Genomic DNA, 26,509 nt, shown 5'->3' with positions numbered 1-26,509 from the left:
GGGGATGAGGATGTTATTCCACGAACTCGGAGACTTCCAGTCGCTCTTCCTGCCCTTATATATGTTCACCTTCTGGATCTCTCCCTTGATGTTCAGTCACTCAGTCATGTGGACCCCATGGACAGCAGCCAGGTTCCCCTGTCCTTCACTATCTCCTGGAATTTCCTCAAACTCTTGTCCACTGAGTCGGTGATGCCATCCAACCATTATATCCTCTGTCGCCCCCTTCTGCCCTCAGTCTTTCCCAGGGTCTTTTCCAATGAGTCTGCTCTTGTCATAAGGTGGCCAAAGTATTGGAGCTTCCACTTCAGCATCAGTCCTTTCAATGAACTGATTTACTTTAGGACTGACTGGTTTGATCTTCTTGAAGTCCAAGGGACTCTCAAGAGTCTTCTTTAACACCATAGTTCAAAAGCATCAATTCTTTGGTGCTCAGCCTTCTTTTATGGTCCAGCTCTCACATCCATCCATACAGGACTACAGGATCATTCCCTAACTTTCCCCATATCCGATCTGCTCTTTCTTAACTTGAGCAAACTGAGTGTATGCTTCAAAATATTCGTAGTTTTTTATTTAAAGTGACCATTATTTTTCTCAGAAACCCAACCAAACAAAACGAAGAAAACTGTCATTTTAAAACACTTATGTGAGCTCAGATTTTATGTCGTGCGTCTTTGGATGGAGGGTAAGCAACTGGAGAAAATCTGAGAATTGCCTGTTTCAACACACACTCACTCATACCCGAACCTAAACATTAGGTCTGGTGGCTAAACGCTTGCGTCTCTCAACCCCGAAGCCTCGGAACGCGAAGGCTGCCAAAGCGGAGGCGGGCGGAGACCTGGCCCGGGGGCGGCGGCCTAGTCCGGCTCCGCAGAGCCCCCGCCTTCCGCTGGTCCCGAAGGCTGCAGGGTTGCGGGGAACCAGGCTCCCGCCGGCAGCACTTGCGCCGAGGGAGCCCAGGCGGGCACAACGCCATGAGGGCCGACTCCAGGCTCGGGGTGGAAGAGGACCACCGGGTGAGCGGTGAAGGGCTTGTCAGCCGCTGCCTTAACGCGGCCGCAGCCTCTGGGGCGGGGCCGATACCGACCTGCTGGAGACAAGAAGGGGCGAACCCCAGTCTGGAAGCTCGCGCCTCCGCCCCTTCGGTGGTCACAGGAGAGGGATTGGGAGCGGGGGCTAGAAGTTCTTCCCAGGGCCGGACCCGAACTCCAAAAGCCGGGCGGAGAGCCAGGCGTGAAGTTTCCGGGGGGCCGGGGGTGGGGGTGGGGGGTCTGAGTGAGGGTGTTGCCATGACGACGCCTCACTCGCTTAGACCCCGCCCCTGCGGGTGCGGGGGTTGCCAGCCAGGCCCTTATCGACTCCTCCCAGGGAGCGTTTTAGCTGCCCAGGAAAGAGATTTGTTTGCCAGCAGGGACTTTTAATCCTGGTCTTCTCTCGAACAAATCACTGCAACCACTTGGGAGACCACGGGGAAAATCGTGATTGCTACTGCGCATCCGCCGGAGTCTCCCCTCCCGGGGTTCCGACTCCAACGCCCGCCGCAAGTGTAGCCCGGAAAAGCCACACCGGGTCTCTGTGCTCCCCCTCGCTCCCACCCTGCTGCGTGGAGGCTGGGGATCAGAACGACCTGTGCGGCGCAGCTTGATGACGCATTGCGCCTGCGCGCGCGGCAGCGAGGCGGGTGTGAACCCCGGCGGGGTGTGAGTTACCCGCGCCTGGGAGCCGGCAGCCGCCGGAGAGCCAAGCTTTAGACGCAATGGGGAAGAAGCAGGTGGTAAGCGAGCCTTAGTTACTTTCAGTTCAGATGAGACTTTCTACTTTTGAGGAACATAGAGGTTGAGTTTCTGGATGGATGACACGTCATTTTTGCGGGACTTTTGAAATGAGTTGTCGTCTGAACTGAGTCTTTGGTTAGCATCTTTAGAACAATACCGTTTTGTAGACTGATGGAACAGTACCCATCCTTTGCCAGTTCAGTTTTGGCTACTGGATAGTGCTAAGACAGCCGGCGATGTCTTAGTCTTGTAGCATTTTTATTAACACACTTTTTTGAACGAATGGATAGCTGAATGGGACAGTTGTGGAACAAGCAATGAGTTGTTTAAAATTTAACCCTTCAAAATCAATGTCTTCTGCAAGCAACTTGAGATACTTGGAATATTAAACTGATTACTAGACATATTTGTTAGTATTTTATTTTGAAAGATTCCAGAGTGCTACTTACTGTAATTTCTGTGACCTGCAAGCACTTCTTAAAACGTGTGTTATTTTATATTGGCCTATAGCCAATTAATGTTGTGAACACTTTTCTTGTTCATGTAAAGTAGAAAATTTATAGTACATTTAGAATTTTTTTCTTTCTGCCCTAAATTGGGTGTTTCACATTGTATTCAGAGTATATTTTTTAAAAGGTTACTGTGTTGTGTTAGTAACATTTTTAAAATGTTACTATATAAATGTTAGTATTTTACTCTGTGACTTAAAACCTCCATTGGCTTCCCATTGAATTAAAGCAAAATCTCAGTTCTTTCTGTTGGTCTTCCTAATTAATTTTCCCATGCCTTGATAATGGTGCTTCACCTTTATTGGCCTTCTTTTATCTGAAACTCTCCAAGCCCAACCTCCAGTAAAATATTTTGTATTTGCTCCCCTTTGGCTCCTTTCTTATTCAGGTCTCAGTTCAAATACCTCAGAGAGACTTTTCCTAACTAAAGCAGCATTCTTCATCATATATATAAAAATATATATGCCTAATGTTATCTTCTAATATTTAACCATTAGGATGTACTTTGCATAAGGCAAGGATCTCTCGGTTCTGTTTATTAATGTATCTCTAATGCTTAGAACAGTGCCTGGCCTGAAGATAGGAATATAGGAAGGAAGGAATTTTATGTGAAATTTAGAAGTGATAGAAAAAATTAAAATTGCCCATCTGATTCTCATCTGTATCTCTTGGGTTTCATTTGATGAACAGGGTTATCAAAAGTTTAAAATACGTGAAGTAAAGATGCTCCCAGGCCTTCACTTACAAGCAGTTTTCTTTTTCCCATAGCGTCCTCCACGAGCCCTTCCACCTGTGCCAAGGTAAAAATAATTTACAGTAATTTTATTATCTAGTTTTAAAAATGCAAAATAAACAAAGTGAAAAAATTTGACTAGTACCGTTGCACAATTCGAAGAAGGCAATGGCACCCCACTGCACTACTCTTGCTTGGAAAATCCCATGGACGGAGGAGCCTGGTAGGCTGCAATCCATGGGGTCGCTAAGAGTCGGACACGACTGAGCGACTTCATTTTCACTTTTCGCTTTCATGCATTGGAGAAGGAAATGGCAGCCCACTCCAGTGTTCTTGCCTGGAGAATCCCAGGGACGGGGGAGCCTGGTGGGCTGCCGTCTATGGGGTCGCACAGAGTCGGACACGACGGAAGTGACTTAGCATAGCATAGCATAGCATTGCACAATTATAATAATTCAGAAAAGACTTCCTCAAGCTTAAAGATGAAAAATCCTTGAATCATTAAGATAACAGTTGTAATTAAACATTCTGTTTCAAAGACTGAATGTCCACATATTCGTATACTGTGTCTGTTCTGAATGTTTTAGTGATTTGTTGATCAGAATTCTGATCCTCTTTTGTTTGTGAGAATAGTTTCCTCAGAGTTTAAGCTGATTTTAATCAGTGACAACATGAGAGTCCTTAATCTGTTTAACCCACTTTATTAATAGACAGGGAGTATGTATATGTAGGTTCAGAAAATATTGGGGTTATTTTGTTAGTCTTATTAAACAGCTTATTACTTATAAATAATAAGCTAGTTTGTAAATTAGCTTATTTTCTGTGAAAGCTAATTTTATTTTAAATTTGTAATGATATAAGTCAATTTACAATCTGACAGTTTAATAGATTTCTAATTAATAGAGTTTCTCTTTTTGTCTCTGTCCTGATTAAATTTGGTGGTGTCATGTAAAGTGCTATTCAAGGTGAGTTAGTTTTCTGTTAATGTAAAATTTTCTAAATACAGTATTTGATGTTTGAAAGTTAGTTTTTTCCCCCTTAATTTTCCCTTAAACTTGAATCTGAATAGTATATAATGTCACAATTTTTTAAATCATATTAATCTCCTATGACTGCCATTTTTAAAGGATGGCTGATACTATGTGACACTAGTTATGTGGTTGATATTTGACCTTAAAAGTTAAAAAACATTCATCCCTGAATGGAGTCACCTAGAATATAACTGTTGTCTTGCATATAGTTCTGTGATAGGGACTACATCTTCTTTTGTCTCATTTCATCAGGATAGACTGGGTTACATCACACTAACCCCCAAATCACAGTTACTTAATATCATAAGGGGTTTTTCTGGTTAATGCAAAGTCCATCATAGGAGCAATCCAGGAAAGTTACCTTCCTCTCCCTCTTCACTAATGATGCAGTGATCTCAGCTACTTCCATGCTGCAGTTCTACCATCTTAACGTGAGGCCCCCTCAGTTGCCACAGCAAGGGATGAGGAAGCTGGAGGGTTACTCACTGGCTCTTTCAATGTCTTGGCCCCCAAATGGCACAGAACACTTCTGCTCACAGCCTGGTCAGAACCAGTCATAGGCCCCAGTGCAAAGGGGCTGGGAAATGTAGGGGATCAGATGAATATTTGATGAGCCCACTTTCTGTCACAGTTTATAACTTTACTGACCAGCTGTGAGCTACCTGTATTACATTCTGGGCTTCCTTTAACTTTGTCAATTTCTCACCTTCTTCCCCTAATGTATAGAAGTTGACTGGACCCAGGGAAGAGAAGGGAAAGGTCTTCCCCACTAAAAGTTCCCTTTTGACTTTTCCATGCATTGACTTTTAGGCAGCCTTTTCTGGTGTTCTTTCTCTTTTATAGATGATATTCCACTTAGTCGTCCTAAGAAAAAGAAGCCCAGAACGAAAACCCCGCTTGGTAAGAAGTTGTTCTTTGTTCTGTGGGATCACAAGTTTTTCCAGGACCTCGGACATGATAAACATCACAGATCAGGGAGAGGCAAGGCCCTAACAGTCCCAAGTCACTGCTTTATTAAAGATAGGATCAAGTTCACTCTGAAGCAGTGGGATTCTTGATGGTAATGAGGGATAAGGCAATGGGCAGGCTGAGGAGTATCTAGAAACATTTGTGGAATAAAGGGTAGTGCTGCCCCCAATCTTAACTTCCACAACTTTCTTGGACTCTTTGAGGTCTTTTATCCCCAGATAACGTAAGTTGTCTTAAGCTGTGATCAGTTCCAGACCCTTGAACAAGATACTGGATTTAGAGACACAATCCCCTGGACCAGGGATTGAACCCATGTTCCCTGCATTGCGAGATAGGTTCTTAACCACTAGACCACCAGGGAAGCTCAAGCTTGCTTTTTGTATAGTAGTTTTAATGTATTTTTCCTGCTGCCATCTCCACTGGTTAGTCTAGCACCTTTCCTCCTCTCACCTGAGGTACGGGGGTTGCCTCCAACATTGCTCTGTACCTCTAGCTTCCTTCCACCCCACTTTGTCCTGTCCACCACTGCTGGATGAATGTCCTAAAGCTCATAGCTGGTCCTACCTTATACCTGGTTGGAAACTTATATTAGCTTATCATTGCCTAATAAATAGATGGTGGGTGTAAGAAAAGAGAAAAATGGAGATGGATGTATACAGAAAAATATACAGACATGGAACAAAAAGAAAAGAGGCAGAGAGACTTAGATTCACAAAGATACTCGCTGAAATACTAGGCTCTAAAAGTGTACTCACAATTAAGTACAGACATGTCTTACCTATGGACTTAAAAAGGTCACTGGTGAAGAATGTAATAAAGAGTGAGTTGTAGGAACAGAGGTATAGCTCTATCCCAGCTACCAACTATTTTTCTTGTGAAAAAGAAAAAAAAAATCAGTGCTCTTGACAAAGGGATGTATTGCTGGCTTTTATTAAAGTTGTTGTTCGATTAGGTTATTTCAAATTTTTCACTCCAACAGTTTGCAATTCTTCTACATAAAATAGTGGATGATGGGGAAGAAGAGATATTTCTATAACATGGATTGCTAGCAGTGAAACTGATGAAAGGACCTGTGCATTATTAATATGTTTCTACTAAATTGCCTTTAACAGAGCTTTAGTTATCTTCGTACCAGCAACAGAGTTTGAGTGTCACATTTGCTAAGGAACGCTGGAAAATATCAACTTAAAAATTTTTTTTTTGTTAACCTAGTGGACAAAAAGTAGCTTATTTTAGTTTCTATTTCATTGAACACTATTGATAATACCAAGATACTGATAGATCTGTTCATTTGTTCACTCATTTGTATTCTTTTGTGAAGAAACTGGCAAGGGAATGTATGAAGCAGAATTCAGATCTGCCAAAATGTGTCAAAATCTGTTCAAAGATTTAATGAGGGGAGAGATTTATAAGTTCTCTGTTAACTCCAGTTATCCATGATGAATTTATCATGTGTTAATTTATAAATGAAGGACTAAACTGTTGATATTTAGAGGCTGATAATCCTCAAGGCATAAGAAAGTTCCCTATGGTGACAGTTTCTATCATGTTTTCACTTTTTTGAAAGTTCAGAAGCGATTTTCCTCCTCCCCATCTTTTGTTCTTCTTTCTAGTCCCCAGGTTTCTTTCTTCCTCAGTCTTCCTTGTTCCCTCATTTCTTTGTTTTTTCAACTTGAAGCCCAAAGTTACAGGTAAGTGGGGAGGAAATCAAGACTTGGGGCACAATTAGTTCTGTGAGAGAAGAGGATATTAGATAGGAAACGTTCCAGTTCCCCTTTCCCCATATTTTTGAGAGCTGGTAGTCTCTGCTCAAGTTATCCCCATTTCCCCCTACTCTGTATCTCTGTAGCTAGTGCTTCTTCGGAAGGTCTTGTTCAGACTGCTGTTCACAGGCCACCTGAGGGCAGCGAGCCACCAACCAAAGACTCCATAGAACATCAAGAAGCTCCTGTTCAACGGAGGCAGAAGAAAACAAGGCTACCTCTTGGTATGTAAAGAAACCAAGGTTAGGTTGTGACAACAGTTGTGGTTTGAGGGATATGATTAAAAACCTGTCTATTTCTATTTTTCCCCACTCATATCCAGTTTTTGTTTGTTTGTTTGTTTGTTTTTGCTTAAAATTTTTATTGCTAGGGTAACTCCAGAGGGTTAAGTCAGGAATATTTAACAGGATCTCTTTTGATTGTGAAGTGAAGTGAAAGTTGCTTAGTGGTGTCCGACTCCTTGTGACCCCATGGACTATCCAGTCCATGGAATTCTCCAGATCAGATACTAGAGTGGGTAGCCTATCCCTTCTCCAGGGGATCTTCCCAACCCAGGTATCGAATTGGGGTCTCCTGCATTGCAGGCAGATTCTTTACCAACTGAGCTGAAAAGTGAAAGTGAAGTTGCTCAGTTGTGTCCGGCTCTTCGCAACCCCATGGACTGTAGCCTATCAGGCTTCTCCATCCATGGGATTTTCCAGGCAAGAGTACTGGAGTGGGTTGCCATTTCTTTCTCCAGGGGATCTTCCCAACCCGGGGATCAAACCTGGGTCTCCCACATTGCAAGCAGATGCTTTTACCCTCTGAGCCATCAGGGAAGCCACCACCAACTGAGCTATGAGGGAATATATGTACAGATTATGAGAGAAGGGATGCAATTTCAGAAGCAAAATAGAAAGTTTAGATCTCGGCATGCCTTCCAATGGACAATGGGCATTTAGTCTCTTGACAGTTCTGGAGGCTAGAAGTCCAAAATCAAGGTGTCCACAGGGCCATGTTTCCTCCAAAGTTTGTAGGAAAGAATCTACCCTAGCCTCTTCCAGATTCTGGTGGTTGTTTGTAGTTCTTGGCATTCCTTGGCTTGTAACAGCATAACTCCATTCTGTGCCCCCATCTTCACATTTTTCCCTGTGTTTCTGTGTCCAACTTTGGCTTTTCTTATAAGGACACCAGCCATTGAATTTAGGGCCCATCCTAATCCAGCATAACCTCATATTAACTTGATCACATCTGCAAAGACCCTATTTCTAAAGTCTCATTCACAGGTATTGGGGATTAGGACTTGCGTATATCTTTCAGGAGAGACAATTCAATCCAGAACATATGTACATACACACACATACAGTAAAAAGAATGGAAGGATATAGCAAAGTGTCAACAGTGGTAAGATTTTTAGAAGGCAGAATTAGGGATGATTTTTAAAAATTTTCTTTCTTTATGTTTACTAAATTTTCATATATTGTATGTGTAACTTTTATAATAATTAGAAAATGACAATAGATTTTATTAGAGTAAAAAAAAGGAAGGAACAAAGATTGTAAGATTAGCTTTCTCCCATTAACATTAGCCCCAATGAATGTTTAATTACAAAATAGTTCCCAAGACTATTTCTTTGTTTTCTTAGAAAACAATAGATTCTTATTAGATGAAGAGATTACAGGAGTAGAGAGCAGGAACTAGAAAAGCCAGGAGAATGGAACACAGTTTTGAGAGGCAAGTTGAAGTGGGATACCACAGTGCCGGGGGGCAGTAAGAGGAGAAGTAGAGGGCAGAAGAGAGAAAAAGAGACAGAAATGATCCTCAGACAGTTTTACCAACAGTTTATTTCCTTTGATTTATTTTTATTTTTTTTAATTTAATTTAATTTTATTTTTAAACTTTACATAATTGTATTAGTTTTGCCAAATATCAAAATGAATCCGCCACAGGTATACATGTGTTCCCCATCCTGAACCCTCCTCCCTCCTCCCTCCCCTACCATCCCTCTGGGTCGTCCCAGTGCACTAGCCCCAAGCATCCAGTATCGTGCATCGAACCTGGACTGGCATCTCGTTTCTTACATGATATTTTACATGTTTCAATGTCATTCTCCCAAATCTTCCCACCCTCTCCCTCTCCCACAGAGTCCATAAGACTGTTCTATACATCAGTGTCTCTTTTGCTGTCTCGTACACCGGGTTATTGTTACCATCTTTCTAAATTCCATATATATGCGTTGTATACTGTATTTATGTTTTTCCTTCTGGCTTACTTCACTCTGTATAATAGGCTCCAGTTTCATCCACCTCATTAGAACTGATTCAAATGTATTCTTTTTAATGACTGAGTAATACTCCATTGTGTATATGTTTATAATAGCCAGGACATGGAAGCAACCTAGATGTCCATCAGCAGATGAATGGATAAGAAAGCTGTGGTACATATAAAACTACTGTCTCAGTAATTCAGTTAGGGTACAAAGTTGAAAATCAAGATGGATACCATAATACCTAGCTTTATAATTCAGGAGCAAATTTATTTATAGAAGTGATAGTTTTTAGAAAATTAAGATCCCAACTAAGTCCTGGGCCAAAGAGTACCTTTACTGCCATTCTAGAATGCACCTGCCACGACAGGCCTAGCTTCCCACATGTTTGTTTCATTTTTATTTTGTCCAGCACATCTGTGGTTGCCTGTACTGCTTCTATTTCCAGCCCAGGCTGTAAGTGCTTTTAAAAATAGATTTCTAGGGTCTTTGTGGGCATTCCAGGGAGCCATTTCCTGTATTTCCAGATAGGAAGAGTTGCTAGTGGGTTAGAAGGCTCTATTGACTTGCCTGAATTTAATGCTTTGTGTTTAGAAAAGAGTTAACTCAGCAGGACTGGACAGGCCTACTTGCTGTAGGGCCGCTTGACTGGAATCTGGGAACTTGGCAGGTAAACAGTTTTCTTAGTTCAGTTCAGTTGCTCAGTTGTGTCCGACTCTTTGAAACCTGATGGACTGCAGCACGCCAGGCTTCCCTGTCCATCTCCAACTCCCAGAGCTTACTCAAACTCATGTCCACCAAGTCAGTGATGCCATCCAACCATCTCATCCTCTGTCATCCCCTTCTCCTCCAGCATCAGGGCCTTTAATCTTTCCCAGCATCAGGGTCTTTTCAAATGAGTCAATTCTTCACATCAGGTGGCCAAAGTATTGGAGTTTCAGGTTCAGCATCAGTCCTTCCAATGAATATTCAGGACTGATTTCCTTTAGGATGGACTGGTTGGATCTCCTTTCAGTCCAAGCGACTCTCAAGAGTCTTCTCCAATACCACAGTTCAAAAGCATCAATTCTTTGGTGTTCAGCTTTCTTTATAGTTCAATTCTCACATCCATACATGACTACTGGAAAAATCATAGCTTTGACTAAACGGACTTTTGTTGGCAAAGTAATGTCTCTGCTTTTTAATATGCTGTCTAGGTTGGTCATAACTTTTCTCCCAAGGAGCAAACATCTTTTAATTTCATGGCTGCAGTCACCATCTGCAGTGATTTTGGAGCCCCCAAAAATAAAGTCTGTCACTGTTTCCATTATTTCCCCATTTGCCATGCCATGAAGCAATGGACATGAGTCTGAGTGAACTCCGGGAGTTGGTGATGGACAGGGAGGCCTGGCGTGCTGCGATTCATGGGGTCGTAAAGAGTCGGACACGACTGAGCAACTGATCTGATCTGATCTGATCTGAAGTGATGGGACCGGATGCCATGATCTTAGTTTTCTGAATGTTGAGCTTTAAGCCAACCTTTTCACTCTCCTCTTCACTTAAATCAAGAGGCTCTTTAGTTCTTCTTCACTTTCTGCCATAAGGGTGGTATGATCTGCATATCTGAGGTTATTGATATTTCTCCCGGCAATCTTGATTCCAGCTTGTGCTTCATCTAGCCTGGCATTTCTCATGATGTACTCTGCATATAAGTTAAATAGGCAGAGTGACAGTATGCAGATTTGACATACTCCTTGCTCAATTTGGAACCAGTCTGTTGTTCCATGTCCAGTTCTAACTGTTGCTTCTTGACCTGCATACGTATTTCTCAAGAGGCAGGTCAGGTGGTCTGGTATTCCCATCTCTTTCAGAATTTTCCATAGTTTGTTGTGATCCACACAGTCAAAGGCTTTGGCATAAAGCAGAATTAGATGTTTTTCTGGAACTCTCTTGCTTTTTTGATGATCTAGTGGATGTTGGCAATTTGATCTCTGGTTCCTCTGCCTTTTCTAAATCCAGCTTGAACATCTGGAAGTTCATGGTTCACGTACTGTTGAAGCCTGGCTTGCAGAATTTTGAGCATTACTTTACTAGTGTGTGAGATGAGTGTAATTGTGTGGTACTTTGAACATTGTTTGGCATTGCCTTTCTTTGGGATTGGAATGAAAATTGACTTTTTCCAGTCCTGTTGCCACTGCTGAGTTTTCCAAATTTGCTGACATATTGAATGCAGCCCTTTCATAATACCATCTTTCAGGATTTGAAATGGCTCAACTGGAATTCAATCACCTACTAGCTTTGTTCGTTGTGATGCTTCCTAAGGCCCACTTGACTTCACATTCCAGGATGTCTAGGTGAGTGATCACACCATCGTGATTATCTGGATCATGAAGATCTTTTTTGTATAGTTCTTCTGTGTATTCTTCCCACCTCTTCTTAATATCTTCTGCTTCTGTTAGGTCCATACCATTTGTGTCCTTTATTGTGCCCATCATTGCATGAAATATTCCCTTGGTATGTCCTAATTTTCTTGAAGAGATCTCTAGTCTTACCCATTCTATTGTTTTCCTCTATTCTTTACATTGATAACTGAGGAAGACTTTCTTATCTCTCCTTGCTATTCTTTGGAACTCTACCTTCAGATGCTTATATCTTTCTTTTTCTCCTTTGCTTTAGCTTCTCTTCTTTTCTCAGCTATTTGTAAGCCCTCATCAGACAACCATTTTGCCTTTTTGCATTTCTTTTTCTTGGGGATCGTCTTGATCAACGCCTCGTGTACAATGTCACGAACCTCAGTCTGTAGTTCTTTAGGCACTCTATCAGATCTATTCCCTTGAATCTATTTTTCACTTCCACTGTATAATCGTAAGGGATTTGATTTAGGTCATACCTGAATGGTCTAGTTGTTTTCCCTACTTTCTTCAGTTTATTGCCTGAATTTGGCAATAGGGAGTTCATGATCTGAGCCACAGTCAGCTCCTGGTCTTGTTTTTGCTGACTGTATAGAGCTTCTCCGTCTTGGCTGCAAAGAATATAATCAGTCTGATTTTGGTATTGACCATCTGGTCATGTCCATTTGTAGAGTCTTCTTGTGTGTTGTTGGAAGAAGATGTTGGCTATGACCAGTGTGTTCTCTTAGCAAAACTCTGTTAGCCTTTGACCTGCTTCGTTTTGTACTCCAAGGCCAAATTTGCCTGTTACTTCAGGTGTTTCTTGACTTCCTACTTTTGCATTCCAGGCCCATATAATGAAAAGGACATCTCTTTTGGGTGTTAGTTCTAAAAGGTCTTGTAGATATTCATAGAACCGTTCAACTTCAGCTTCTTCAGCATTGCTGGTTGGGGCATAGACTTGGATTACTGTGATATTGAATGATTTGCCTTGGAAACGAATAGAGATAATTCCATCGTTTTTGAGATTGCATTCAGATACTGCATTTTGGACTCTTTTGTTGACCATGATGGCTATTCCTTTTCTTTTAAGGGATTCCTGCCCACAGTAGTAGATATAATGGTCATCTGAGTTAAATTCACCCATTTCAGTCTGTTTTAGATCACGATTCCTAAAATGTCAATGTTCACTCTTGCCATCTCCTGTTTGACCACTTCCAATTTACCTTGATTCATGAACCTAACATTCCAGCTTCCTATGCAACAGTTGTCTACACTGATACAAAGCTTTCTCTATAAACTGTCAGGATGGCTCACTGTGCACTTATGCAAACAGTGAGATTTATGCTGAGCACCTGCTTTTCTTCTGGGAGTCTAGAATTTTGGTATGTGTTTGGCAGGAGGTACCTCTGTGATCACTCCCCAGTAAAATTCCTGGCTGCTAAGTGACTGATGAGCTTCCCTGGAAAGAGCAAGGAACATGTATATCATCACAACTTGTTGCTGGAAGAGTTAGCACCATCCTGTGTGACTTCACTGATAGAGGACTCTTGGAAACTTGGACTTGGTTTCTTTGGGACTTTGTTCCATGAGCTTTTTCCTTCTTCTGATTTTTGTGTCTTTTTCCTGTAATAAACCATAACTGTGAGTGTAAATGACTTGTGAGTCCATTGAGAGAATCATAGAACTTGGAGGTAATCTTGGAGCTCTGACATACCCTCAGTGTTGGATGACTTAATTTTTCTTTTTTCATGTTGTTTGGCATCATGATTTCAAATTTTCTGTTGAATGTTTAGAGGTGTAAAATTTTAAAAATTAAAGATTAATAAGGTGGTGAAAAAAATTGGGGGCCAATTAGAATTCTTAAAGTTCTTTTGTCTTACAGAAATCTTACATGCTACTTTTCTTTTTTGCATCATAGTTATTTAAAAACTTAATCTGCTTTATTTTCAGAATTGGAGACTACCTTGACCCAGAAGAAGACAGCTAGTCCATCTTTATTACCAAATGAAAATGGTATCAATGTGGAGCCAGATGAGGAGCCAGTTATTCAGAAACCTCGAAGGAAGACGAAGTAAGGATTTATTTGTCCTTCTAAATATTCTGCAGATATACCCTGATGCTTAATTTGGAGCTCCCAAAAAGCAGCTTCTAAGTCTTATTAAATGCTTGCAGTTGTGTTCTCTCGCATAAGTAGTATTACAAAGGTATTAGTTAAACTAATCTAAGAATAACTTTGAAAAGAGTAAGCCCACTGAGAAAAGTAAAATATTATATTTAAATAAATAAAATATTTAGGAGCTGTATCTAAAGAAGAGGAACACAAATAGAAGATTTTATATAAGTAGTAAAAACATTACCTATTAAAGATATTAAAAATTAAAGGTGATATCACTTTCATGCATTGGAGAAGGAAATGGCAACCCACTCCAGTGTTCTTGCTTGGAGAATCCCAGGGACAGGGGAGCCTGGTGGGCTGCCATCTATGGGGTTGCATAGAGTTGGACATGCCTAAATTGACTTAGCAGTAGCAGTATAATAAGGTAGGCTATTATTTATTTTCTCATATTAATAGAATTAAAATTATGATTATTCTAACAATACATAAAATGTTTATTTCATAGGAAATTAAGTCCCAGGTAAGATAGAATGGTAGACTCTAAAGGAGTATACTGGAAGTTATATAACGTTGTTGTTCATATTTGGAAATGACTCTACAACATAGTGATCAGTATCTATATAGAATCATATACTTTTAAGTCTATAAAGAACCTTTCAAATCTAGTTCAGTCACTTCATTTTCCAGATGAGAAAACTGAGGTCCACAGAAATGTAAGTGACTTGCTGTACATAACAGTTAATAACTGATCCATTTGAGTAAAAACCAAATTTCCTGACTCCAAATCCAGGGTTCTTTCCATTAGACTCACAAGAACCTCCTTATTTGGGTCTATAAAAGGTCAGAAATCATCCATTTTTCTTACATTCTCCTTGATTACAGGAAAACCCAGCCAGCGGAATTACATTATGCCAATGAACTAGGAGTTGAAGATGAAGACATAATTACTGACGAGCAAAGTAGTCCAGAACAACAGTCTGTATTCACTGCACCCACGGGCATTAGCCAGCCTGTAGGCAAAGTGTTTGTGGAAAAAAGCAGTAAGTAGGTCCTTATTTTGGAACATGAACCCTTTAAGAATTATACAAGGATATCCTTTGACCTAGGAATTATACTTCTGGAAATCTGAATTAAGGAAATAAGTAAAAATGTGGATAAAAATTTATACATAAAGCTAATCATCATATTGTTATTAATGAGAGCAAAAAACTGGAAAAACATAAAGCTAATCATATTGTTATTAATGAGAGCAAAAATCTGGAAAAAACCATCATATTATTAATGAGATCAAAAAACAAGGGGAGTGATTTCAGACAGTTTATGGCATATCTATACAATGAAATCTTCTGCACCACTAAAAATAATGTTTAGGGAGAACTTTTCACTTCATGTTAAGATGCTAATGAAAAGCAAACATACATACTTGTAGTTAGATTTGAACTATAGAGAAATGCATAGGACAAAAGACTAGAAGAAAATATGCTAAAATGTTAATGCTGGTTGTTTCTAGGTTATGAGATGATTGGTAATTTAAAAAACCTCCCTCTCCCCCCACCCATTTCTTTATTCTCTGTTGTACTTTTACCAGTTTTCTGCAATTGGTAGTGATATTGGTGGTGGAGCAAGTAATGATATAAATACTATCATTAAAAATAAATAAGAGAAAATACATGAGAGTATTGCCATATTAAATGAGGAATACAACATTATAGCTATATTTTCTTTTAGAAAAATAGTTCTGACATTGTATATAGCACACATTGGTTATAACACTACATCTGTGGTGTTTAAGAAAAACCTACTGAAAGCATGATCAGAACCATATATTAGTCCCATGGATATGCTGTGAACATGCAGCCTAAAGAACTCATCTAAAACATAAACGTTAACCCTTAAAATTTACAACTTAGATTTTGCGTAAATTGTTTTAGAATTCTGATTCCTTAAGAGCCCACTTAAGGGATCTTGGCTTTGTTGGCCAGTGAGAAACCTGTGACCCAGAGAGGCGGACTCACCCAGGGTCTCACAGTTGATTAGTACAGAATAGGGACTCGAACCAAAGTTTTATGACTTCTAGTTAAGGGCTGTTGGAGGAGCCTGGCAGGCTGCAGTCCATGGGGTTGCAGACACGACTGAGCATGCACGCAGCAAGCAGCAGGACTAGTATACCGTGTGGCCATTTAATTTGCTTCAGTCTATTTTCAAGCACTGGAGGGCCTGATGTTGAAGCTGAAACTCCAATACTTTGGCCATCTGATGCGGAGAGCTGACTTATTTGAAAAGACCCTGATGCTGGGAAAGATTGAGGGCAGGAGGAGAAGGGGATGACAGGATGAGACGGTTGGATGGCATCACCAACACAATGGACATGGGTTTGAGTGGACTCTGGGAGTTGGTGATGGACAGGGAGGCTTGGTGTGCTGGCCTCATGGGGTCGCAGAGTCGGACACGACTGAATGACTGAATGAACTGAACTGATTTTCAAGCAATATCACTCAATCCTCATTTTTATTCTTGCTTCCTGTAGCACAGAAACTTCCTTAGTAAAGTAACTGACCATGAAATGTACCAGTGATTTGCCCAGCAGTTGCTTTTTCTTTGGGAACATTAGGTATCCCACTTTTGTCTTTCCTTCTCCAAAGTGTCTGACAGCCAGGTTTTTCAAAGATAATGGAACCTTTCCAGTTTCCTGAGGTCCATTTGTAGATTGGCTGATGAATGAGAAGGAGCCTCCTTGTGTGCAGTAGAAGCATAAAGCTCTGCTCACAGTATTGAGTTCTGACCTTTGAACTGATGGTTTCCATGGGAATCTTAAGACCAGTGTATGAAACAATCTGTTTCTTTTCTGTCACCACAGAACACCATACTACATATGCTGGCATCTTTGCCTGAGAAATTTGAAGTGTTTTCAAATATTGACTTACCTTTATAGTGGTAGGATTTACACTTTGATACTTGTAAAAATCTCTAAATTAGAATGTTTTAGACTATATCATGTTAAAGGTTTCCAGACTTCATTCTGAATTACAAGTTCATTGTATTTCATTAAATACATTGATTTCCAAGACTGCTACTTTAACATCTGTTTTGGGTTGAGAAGAAATTACATGGACATCATTTACTTCTCTTCAAGATTAAAACATTGTATGTTTTTAGCAACTGAGAGAAAAGAGGCTTCTGAAATAGGAGCCGAATCAGGGAGAATTTTAAGACAAGAAAACTGTAAAATTTCAGTCTCAACCTGAGGGTTCTTAAATGTGGAATAACAAGAAAGATCACCAGGGTTCTCTGTTGTGAGTTGTTTTTAATTGTGTGTTGTGTTCTTAGGGCGATTCCAGGCTGCTGATCGTGCAGAGTTGATTAAGACCACAGAAAAGATCGATGTGTCAATGGACATGAAACCTTCCTGGACGACCAGAGATGTTGCACTGTTGGTGCATCGGGCTTTCCGGTGACTGATTTTGTTGGACTTTTCTAAAGACTAATGTTCCACAATTTTTTTTTTTTTAAGAATTGATTGTTCAATAATGTTAAAAAATTGACAGCTTAAAATGGTGGGTGGATATAGTTTTCAAACATTCAATTAGATTTAAATGATCTGCCTGTTAGTATAGAGAAAAGAAAAGCTTGTTTCTGTGAAATGTTGAACTTTATTCTTACACATGAAGAGATTTGAAGAATGAGCTTTTTGCTTTAGTCTTTCGTGTATGTTAACAAAACCGTTTTCCATTCAGGATGATTGGTGTCTTCTCCCATGGCTTCCTGGCTGGCTGTGCTGTGTGGAACATTGTTGTGATCTATGTTCTGGCAGGAGATGAGCTTTCTGACCTCTCAAACCTTCTGCAACAATACAAGACATTAGCATATCCATTCCAGAGTCTTCTCTACTTGCTTTTGGCTCTGAGTACAGTTTCAGCCTTTGACAGGTAAGACTGTTGTGACTGTAGGCCCCTCTAACTTTCTTCGGAAGGAAGTGTTGAGCAAAATGTGTCCCTGACAAACTATGACATTTTCAAAATAGAATTACAGGATATTAATATTATTTTGACTTTTTAAAGAGCCATTCTGTTTCTGTTCTTTTTGAGGGGAGGAGATGGGACAATTGTGAGCAAAAACATACCCCAAAGTCTTAACCCGTTCCAGCATCAACTCTAAATCCAAAATTTCATCCAAATATAATCAACTCAAAAAGTCCCAAACATACACACTGCTGTATCTATAACCAACAGGGACCTATTGTATAGACCCTGGAACTTTGCACAGTGTTATGTGGCAGCCTGGATGGGAGGGGGGTTTGGGGGAGGATGGATACATATATATGTATGGCTGGGTCCCTTCTCTATTCACCTGAAACTATCACAACATTATTAATTGGCTATACTGCTGTACAAATGGAGACGGCAATGGCACCCCACTCCAGTACTCTTGCCTGGAAAATCCCATGGACGGAGGAGCCTGGTGGGCTACAGTCCATGGGGTTGCGAAGAGTCGTACACGACTGAGCGACTTCACTTTCACTTTTCACTTTTGTGCATTGGAGAAGGAAATGGCAACCCACTCCAGTGTTCTTGCTTGGAGAATCCCAGGGACGGGGGAGCCTGGTGGGCTGCCGTCTACGGGGTCGCACAGAGTCGGACACGACTGAAGCGACTTAGCAGCAGCAGCAGCAGCAGCAGGACTGCTGTAACAAAAGTACCACAAACTGGGTGGCTTGAAACAACAGGAATGTGTTCTCTCACAGTTTTGGAATCTGAAAGTCTAAAACCAAGTTGTTGGCAATGTTGGTTCCATTTTAGAGGGATCCATGGAGAGTCTATTCTTGCCTGTTTCTTAGCTTCCAGTGGTTTCTGGCAGTCCTTGGTGTTCCTTGGCTTGTAGATGCATTACTCTAGCCTCTCCCTCAATTATCAGATGACAGTCTTACCTGTGTGTTCATGGATCTGTGTCTCTTCTTATAAAGACACCAGTCTTATTGGATTAGGCCCCTTGTAATGGCCTCATCTTAAGTTGACTGCATCAGTAAAGATTCTATTTCCAAATAGGGTCACATTCACAGGTTCCAGGGTTTAGAAGTTCAATATGTCTTTTTAGGAACACAATTTAACCCACTAAGAAAACAACAGCTTGTCACTCAATATGAGTAATAAAAGGAAGTAGAATCTAATGAAATAGCTGATCAAATTTGTTTCTTCTTAATGCTAAAGGAATAATGACTAAAATAGTCTTTTAGTTAAATGTTTTATGTGGCCTTTGTAAATAAGATTCTTTTGTATGTGTTAAGTATAAACTGTAGCTACTTAAAGCTTCATACTAGACAGTACATGTGGTAGCATTAAAATAGAGAAGAAACTGTTGCCTAGAGACTACAGTTTTGTACAGTTTTGTAATATGTTTACAACTACACTGTGACAAGAGGCTTTTGTATTTTCTAGGATTGACTTTGCTAAAACGTCAGTAGCAATCCGAAATTTTCTTGCTCTGGATCCAAGAGCTTTAGCATCTTTCTGTAAGTAAATAATTTGATAACTGTGTAAATTTGAATCAGAAAAAAAGTATAATTTTATTTTTTAAATGATTTTATATTATTGCTACTTCTAAACATTTCATATCAATATTCAGTGGAATTTGTAATTAAACTATGGTAGGTATAATTTTGATAGAATTATTTTTCAGTGGAGGTTTAGAATTATTTTTCAGTAGAGGTTATCTAACTTTTTAAAGTTTATTGTTCTGTATTACTTAATATTTAACTTTTGTGTTTTCTACTTGACATTAAACAAATAAGGCTGATAGGGCATTTTAGTAACAAATACTATTTTTTTTTACCTTTTTGGTAATTTGGAGTAAATTTTGTTCTAATTATGAGAATGTTAATAAAACTAATTTTAAGACCTTGAATCATTTAATTTCTTAAATGATCTTCTAGATTCTTGTCAGTCTAATGATAAAATAGTGAGTATCTAAAGACCCTTCTCTACCTATATTGAAAAATAATGTAAGACTATCCAGCCTATTGAAATTGACCAAATGAAAATTTTTTGTGTCATCATTTCCCAAAGCTCAGATTATTTTTGACCTTAAAGTTATTTATAAATTCCAAACAAACTGGGTTGTTAAAAGTACAGGATTAGTAATTCATTTGTCTTTTCTCAGTGTACTTTACTGCTCTTGTATTATCTCTGAGTCAACAAATGACGAGTGACAGAATCCACCTTTACACACCTTCTTCTGTTAACGGTAGCCTCTGGTAAGGATTCATAGTAGCACTTGTAATTGTTGATCGTAATAATAGAAACAGCGGGAGGAATGGTGCTATTCTTGTTTTTTCAAGATAGTAATGAGGGCCTTGTTTTTGTTTCTACAATTGTGGCCAAAAAAACCCCCTATTCCACTGGTTAATGGATAACTATTGTTATATACTCTTGCATTTTTAATGAAATGTTTTGTAAGCAATGTTTTAAATCTTTTAAGTTATGGTTTTAAAATTCTCATGATATATATAGTGTATTTCATAGGGAAGTTTTATTTTATGCTTGTTACTCCTCTAGATAAGGATGGCTAATTTTTTTTAAAATTTACAAAATAGATATATCTGGATATATGGATCACAATGAAGACATTTCTGATGAGTATTTCTGTACCTCTAGGGCAGAAGGAATTGAGGAGCAGGTTCTTCAGCCATGGATTGTGGTGAATCTGGTGGTGGCCGTTCTGGTTGGGTTATCTTGGCTTTTTTTGTCTTACAGGCCAGGCATGGATCTTAGTGAAGGTATTAAAGAAAAAAATAGTATAAGTACATCATAAAATCTTCTATAATGACTTCATAAATCTTCTTTTAATGGATATAGCATTATGTCATTTATACTTTATAGTATTATAACATTTCAATAACAAAGATGCATTTAAAATAACCCAAGAAGTATAACAATAAAGTGGTGAAACTGAATGCTGCAAAAAACAGAGGCGTGTGTAGGAGAGCTGGAGTCTTGGAGCACTTAATGAGGGTTTCCACATATTTTGGAGATATTTCTTTTCTTGGACCCTTTCAGGTATTTTATAGAAAGTCTTTGCTCTTCCTTTCTCTTAGTCTCTTTCTGATCAAAGTATCTCTTGCTGCTCAGTCACTAAGTCGTGTCTGACCCTTTGCGAACCTATAGACTATAGCCCTCCAGTCTCCTCTGTCCATGGGCTTTTCCCAGCAAGAGTACTGGAGTGGGTTGCCATTTCCTCCTCCAGGGGATCTTCCCGACCCAGGGATTGAACCTGCAGCTCCTGCTGTGCTTCCTGCATTGCAGGCAGATTCTTTACTGCTGAGCCTCTCGGGAAGCCCATAAATTTGAAATTAATCATATGCTTCATCTGTTAGCCTCTGCTAGACACATATTCAGGTGAATTTACCCTTACCTCCTCCTCTACCTGGCACAAATTCTTAACCCTTCATTGTCTAATGAAGTGTTTAGCAATCTTTAAAGTGCCCAGAGTAAAGTGAGATTTACTAATCTGTAGTCCTCAGACCCTTTTTGGAACACCTGAAGAAGGATCACATTTGTAAACTGCTCGTCTTTCAGCATTGCTCTGAGAACAGCTTAGTATTTGTATTGTAAGTTGTGTTTCCTGGTAGATGTTCCACAGTTTCACCCTTGAATCTCTTTGCTGTTTTCTGGACTTTGGCTATTATTTCATTCTTGATTTGTTAAACAAAGCATTTAACCACAATTCGATCAACTGATTACAGCCTGTGTCTCAGAAATCTTGAAACTGAGAATCTTTCCAACATTTCCATTTGTAAAAACCAAGACAAAAAATGTAATCTTGTGTGTTTTCATTCATGAATGTACCTTTTCTTGTGTTATTCACTAATTATTCCTTTTAGATATATTTAAAATATTTTAAAAAATCTTCTTAGGCTTTAGGTAGTTTGCAGTTTTTCTTTAACTTGGTGTAGTTTTTCATCATTCAAAGTTTTTTTTTCCATCTAATGTTTACATCAGGGGACTTTATTTTACTAAATTCCTAAGGTTTTCTTTTTTTAATATTTATTGGTATTTTAGTAAATTATGGGACTATGCTTAGTGATAGTTGAAATGTCGAAATGCCAGTTAATAACATTCTCCACTGGGATTGAAGCTAATTCAGCTGGCTTATGCAGTATTCAATCTTAATCATAAAGTATATGTTACTTATATTTCCAGAATCCTGCTCTCTTTTAGGGTTATGTGAGTCAAATAGCATTTCCATATGGACAAAAAAAAAAGGAAATATAAAATGGGAAGATAATTCTCACTTAAAGGGAGTTCATGGTGATTAAATGGGGTCACATATTTAAACTTTCCTGGCACACACCTAATCTTAGTTCCAGGTCCTCCTCTATGGCTGTGTCCTATATTTTAGCTTATCATGATCACTATAGAATTAGACTTCTTTAGCCGTTTAATGATCCTGGATTCTCTAAGTGTTTTAAACTTCCTGGTATGAGTTATTATATTGTCTCTATTGTATATATTTTATTTTTCAGGAGTTACAATGCATTAAAAACTTGTACATCTCAAAATGCAAAACTTGTATGTTTGTCAATAGCTCATCTTTTAAAACTCAGAGTTCACTATCAAGAAATCTTACTTGTACTCAAGTAAGAATTATATTATATGATATAATAAGAATTATATAAAGAATTTATAATAATAATTTATAACATAAAGAATTATAATTCTATAATATGTCAGTATTTTAAGACTGTTCATTAGTAAGTTATAAAACTTTTTGAGATGCTGGGAAATCATTTTAAGTATGATTTGTTCATTTTCTCTCCCAGAGTTGATGTTTTCCTCGGATGTGGAAGAATATCCTGATAAAGGAATCAAAGTCTCTTCATAGTGCCAACTCACCTTCTGAGTAATGACCTAGTATTTAGAATTTTTCCCATTCTTGTTTGTAAATGTATTTTTATATATGTACAGATGTATTTGGAATTGATTTTTGATATATAATACTGAAAAATGTCTCAGGATTATGGAAAATGTTAAAATTGTATCTGTAATTTATACCCAAACATTAATTTCTATAGCATTATCATCTTTATGATGAAGGAGATAATGAACTAGAAACCAACAGGTGAAAGTGTTTATTTCCTGTTTTTTCAGATTAGTTGCATTTATAATCATTATCTTTAAAAGCAGTAATACAATGCTTTTAAAAAAGCCATAACTTTAGTGTTACAAAATATCTATCAAGTTTAAACATAAGTTTAGAGAATAGAGAAGAAGTAGAGGAAAAGGACCTTCATTATTTATTTTTCATGTTTCCTGACTGAATAAATTGAAGTATGAATTTTGTCATTTTTGAAACTGGTTCAGTGGTTGTGTATCATGTAATAAGTAAAATGTAATTTAGCTTGAAAGATGGCTAATAAAAAGGAAATGTAACTTTCGTTTGAGAAGTTATATAATTGTAAAAGTTTATTTTTTTTTTAAGACCTATACCAGTAGTTCCCATATCTGGTTGCACATCAGAATCATATAGGGAGCTTTAAGAAACATATATGGCAAGAGAGAAGCCAAGCTGGCCAAGAGTTCGGGAGAGTAAAGGAGAGGCCTGTGAGCTTATTAAGTTAACACTCATTTGACCTCTGCAGACCTTTTCCCCTGCCTCTTTTTTTAAATGACAAGAAGTATGAGTCGAAATTCACCGTACCTGTTCCTGAGTTCTTTGTCAGAGAGATCTTTGACCTTCACGGAAATCCCACTCTTCAGGTGGGTCCTGCACTGGAAGAGATCTCTTCAGAGCTGTATCTATTGGTGCCTCAACTGACATGAGACTTAGAGCTCAAGACATTAAGGCTCACTGTGGGAAAAGATGTCTCAGAGTCTCTTGAGCACCTCAGTAAAACTGAGCCTGCCCTGATTAGCAACCCACTGAATGTTGTGGAATAGAAGAGGACTGATAAGTTGATGGTGGAGTTGGATGGCGCTGAGAATAGGTCTAAATTTGATACACATGCCAACTAGGAATATCTTGCTTGTCTATAAGGTATTCTCCAGCTGTCAGGAGCTGCTGAAAAGGGAATCCCCCTACTGTTACATGTATGTGTATGTCTATGTATATATTAAGTTCTATACAGTTTTATCAGTTGTGTATGTTTGTGTATCTACCAAGTCTAAAAGCTGTAAGAATCTCTCATGTTGCCCTTTTATAAACAGACAATATCCTTCCTACATCCTTTCCCTGTACCCCTAACCCCAAGCCCTGGCAATTACTAATGTCTTCTATTTCTTAAATCCTATAATTTCAATAATAAGTTGAATTATACAGTATATAATCTTTAGGGATTAGCTTTTTTTCTGCTCAGTGTATTCCCTGGAGATTTGCCCATGTTGTAAGGCCATAGTTCATCCCTTTTGATTGCAAAGTCACATTGCAAGTTATTGAAGTTTAACCATTTACCTGTCAAAGGACATCTGAGCTGATTCCACTTTTTTATTTATGAATAAAACTACTATGAAAATTTGTGTATAGGTTTTTGAATGAATGTGAGTTTTACAGATTTTATTTTCTTGGGCTCTAAAATCAATGCAGACAGAGACTGCAGCCACGAAATTAAAAAATGCTTGCTCCTTGGAAGAAAAGCTATGACAAACTTAGCCTATTAAAAAGCAGAGACATCACTTTGCCAACAAAGGTCCATATAGTTAAAGCTATGGTTTTTTCAGTAGTCATGTATGGATGTGAGATTTGGACCATAAAGAAGGCTGAGCACCAAAGACCTGATGCTTTTGAATTGGAGTGCTGACTCCAAGAGTGCTTGCAAGAGTCTTCTCACAAGGTCAAACCAGTCTATCGTGAAGGAAATCAATTGAGAACGTTCATTGGAAGGACTGATGCTGAAGTTGAAGCTCCAATACTTTAGCTACCTGGTGCAAAGAGCCAACTCATTGAAAAAGACCCTGATGCTGGGAAAGATTGAGGGCAGGAGGAGAAGGGGACAACAGAGGATAAGATGGTTGGATGGCATCACTGACTCAATGGACATGAGTTTGAGCAAACTCCAGGAGATAGTGAAGGACAGGGAAGTCTGGTGTGCTCCAGCCCATGGGGTCATAAAGAGTTGGACAAGACTTAGTAACTGAACAACAAAAACACCCAGGAGTACAACCACTGGGTTGTATGGTAGTTTTATGTTTAGTTTGTTAAGAAATTGCCAAACTCTTTTTCTAGGGTGACCATACCATTCTACACATTCCCATGACATTTTGTGTGTGTGTGTGTGTATGAAGAATCCAAATCAATTTTTTAAAATATCCCACCTATATTGTTATTTAATTTTTTCTCCTGAAAGTATCATCCACTTTGTATCTCCTGAATTTCCTATAGCCCAGAAGTTAGGGCTAGAGGTTTGGTTAGATTTAGGTTAGATTTTTGTTGCATCACATGAACCCTAAGGAAGTTGGAGTGTGCTGATGGACAGCAAGTCTCTTTGAACAGTCATTAAACACGACCCAAAATGACAGCAAACATGTCAAGGATGTTGAGCTATTGTGTGGTGAGCCCTGAAGAGTGAAAAGTGAGGATCAGGTTTTTACCTCCAAGAACTCTATTTTTTGAAATTAACAACTAATTCTAATAGTGTGAGCCCACTAATAGGAATTTGCCAAGTAGAAGCTTGGAGACAGCAGTTAATTCTGCTTTGGGGGTATGTGTATGGGGTTATAAAACTTAACTAAAGGCTAAACTCTGAGGTGACCGTTGAATAAAAGAAAACCTGATTCCATATAGAATAGACATAAGAAATGATCCTGAGGTGCTATAGAGCATTTTGGAGTCCCTTGTTTTCTGTATTAAAGAATTTTTTGTGGCCGATTAAAGAAACTCTGAACATTTCTGATTTCGTGTGTTTTAAAAGGTAAGCTGCATGAACACTGGGGCAGTGGGAAGGGTGGATAATGGTAGGCCAGGGACCCCTGCAGTAAAGCACTGCAGTCGTCTATGTGAGATACCCTAAATGAGGAGCCATAAAGAGGAACAGTCGGGTTCAAATATTTAGGATATGAATTAAAAACTGTCAAGTTTTAAGATTTTGTGGATATGACATTGCTACACGAAATGTGTTTGGAACATAGATGTCTGAGAAGGAAGATGAATGTTAATGTGTTGGGTTATGAATCTATGGGACAGTCGAGTAAAAGTATCCAAGTAGACTGTTAAAAATATAGCATCTGGAACTCAGGGGATAGTATTTGGAGGTGTATGGAGAAGAGAGAAGGTTTATGAGGGATTAAGGGGCAGGCTTGTTTAACTTATATGCAGAGTACATCATGAGAAACGCTGGACTGGAAGAAACAAGCTGGAATCAAGATTGCTGGGAGAAATAGCAATAACCTCAGATATGCAGATAACACCACCCTTATGGCAGAAAGTGAAGAGAAACTAAAAAGCCTCTTGATGAAAGTGAAAGAGGAGAGTGAAAAAGTTGGCTTAAAGCTCAACATTCAGAAAACGAAGATCATGGCATCTGGTCCCATCACTTCATGGGAAATAGGTGGGGAAACAGTGGAAACAGTGTCAGACTTTACTTTTTTGGGCTCCAAAATCAGTGTAGATGGTGACTGCAGCCATGATATTAAAAGACGCTTACTCCTTGGAAGGAAAGTTATGTCCAACCTAGATAGCATATTGAAAAGCAGAGACATTACTTTCCCAACAAAGGTCCGTCTAGTCAAGGCTATGGTTTTTCCTGTGGTCATGAATGGATGTAAGAGTTGGACTGTGAAGAAGGCTGAGTGCCGAAGAATTGATGGTTTTGAACTGTGGTGTTGGAGAAGACTCTTGAGAGTCCCTTGGACTGCAAGGAGATCCAACCAGTCCATTCTGAAGGAGATCAGCCCTGGGATTTCTTTGGAGGGAATGATGCTGAAGCTGAAACTCCAGTACTTTGCCCACCTCATTCGAAGAGTTGACTCATTGGAAAAGACTGTGATGCTGGGAGGGATTGGGGTCAGGAGG

General features: G+C 39.1%; 1 protein-coding gene across 3 annotated transcripts; it reads left to right on the top strand.

The window, feature by feature from the left end:
• Positions 1–843: 843 nt before the first annotated feature.
• On the top strand, positions 844–24,018 carry TMEM237 (transmembrane protein 237). Of its 3 annotated transcripts, XM_019975057.2 has the most exons (14): positions 1,290–1,774; positions 3,053–3,084; positions 3,972–3,982; positions 4,892–4,948; positions 6,631–6,708; positions 6,867–7,004; positions 13,348–13,468; positions 14,396–14,553; positions 16,841–16,964; positions 17,248–17,439; positions 18,946–19,019; positions 19,667–19,760; positions 20,161–20,282; positions 22,326–24,018. In XM_019975057.2, the coding sequence occupies exons 1-14, from the start codon at positions 1,757–1,759 to the stop codon at positions 22,385–22,387; spliced, it is 1,281 nt and encodes a 426-aa protein (XP_019830616.2). In that variant the 5' UTR covers positions 1,290–1,756; the 3' UTR covers positions 22,388–24,018. The 3 variants fall into 3 exon arrangements, with proteins under 3 accessions (XP_019830624.2, XP_019830616.2, XP_019830633.2); XM_019975065.2 differs by lacking the exons at positions 1,290–1,774; positions 6,631–6,708 and adding an exon at positions 844–1,016; XM_019975074.2 differs by lacking the exon at positions 6,631–6,708 and having other exon boundaries at positions 1,292–1,774.
• The last annotated feature ends 2,491 nt before the right edge of the window (positions 24,019–26,509 follow it).

Source organism: Bos indicus, chromosome 2 (assembly GCF_029378745.1).
Source record: "Bos indicus isolate NIAB-ARS_2022 breed Sahiwal x Tharparkar chromosome 2, NIAB-ARS_B.indTharparkar_mat_pri_1.0, whole genome shotgun sequence".
Taxonomy (NCBI): domain Eukaryota; kingdom Metazoa; phylum Chordata; class Mammalia; order Artiodactyla; family Bovidae; genus Bos; species Bos indicus.
The sequence above is the reverse complement of the archived record's forward strand: the minus strand, read 5'-3'. Positions and strand labels throughout refer to the sequence as shown.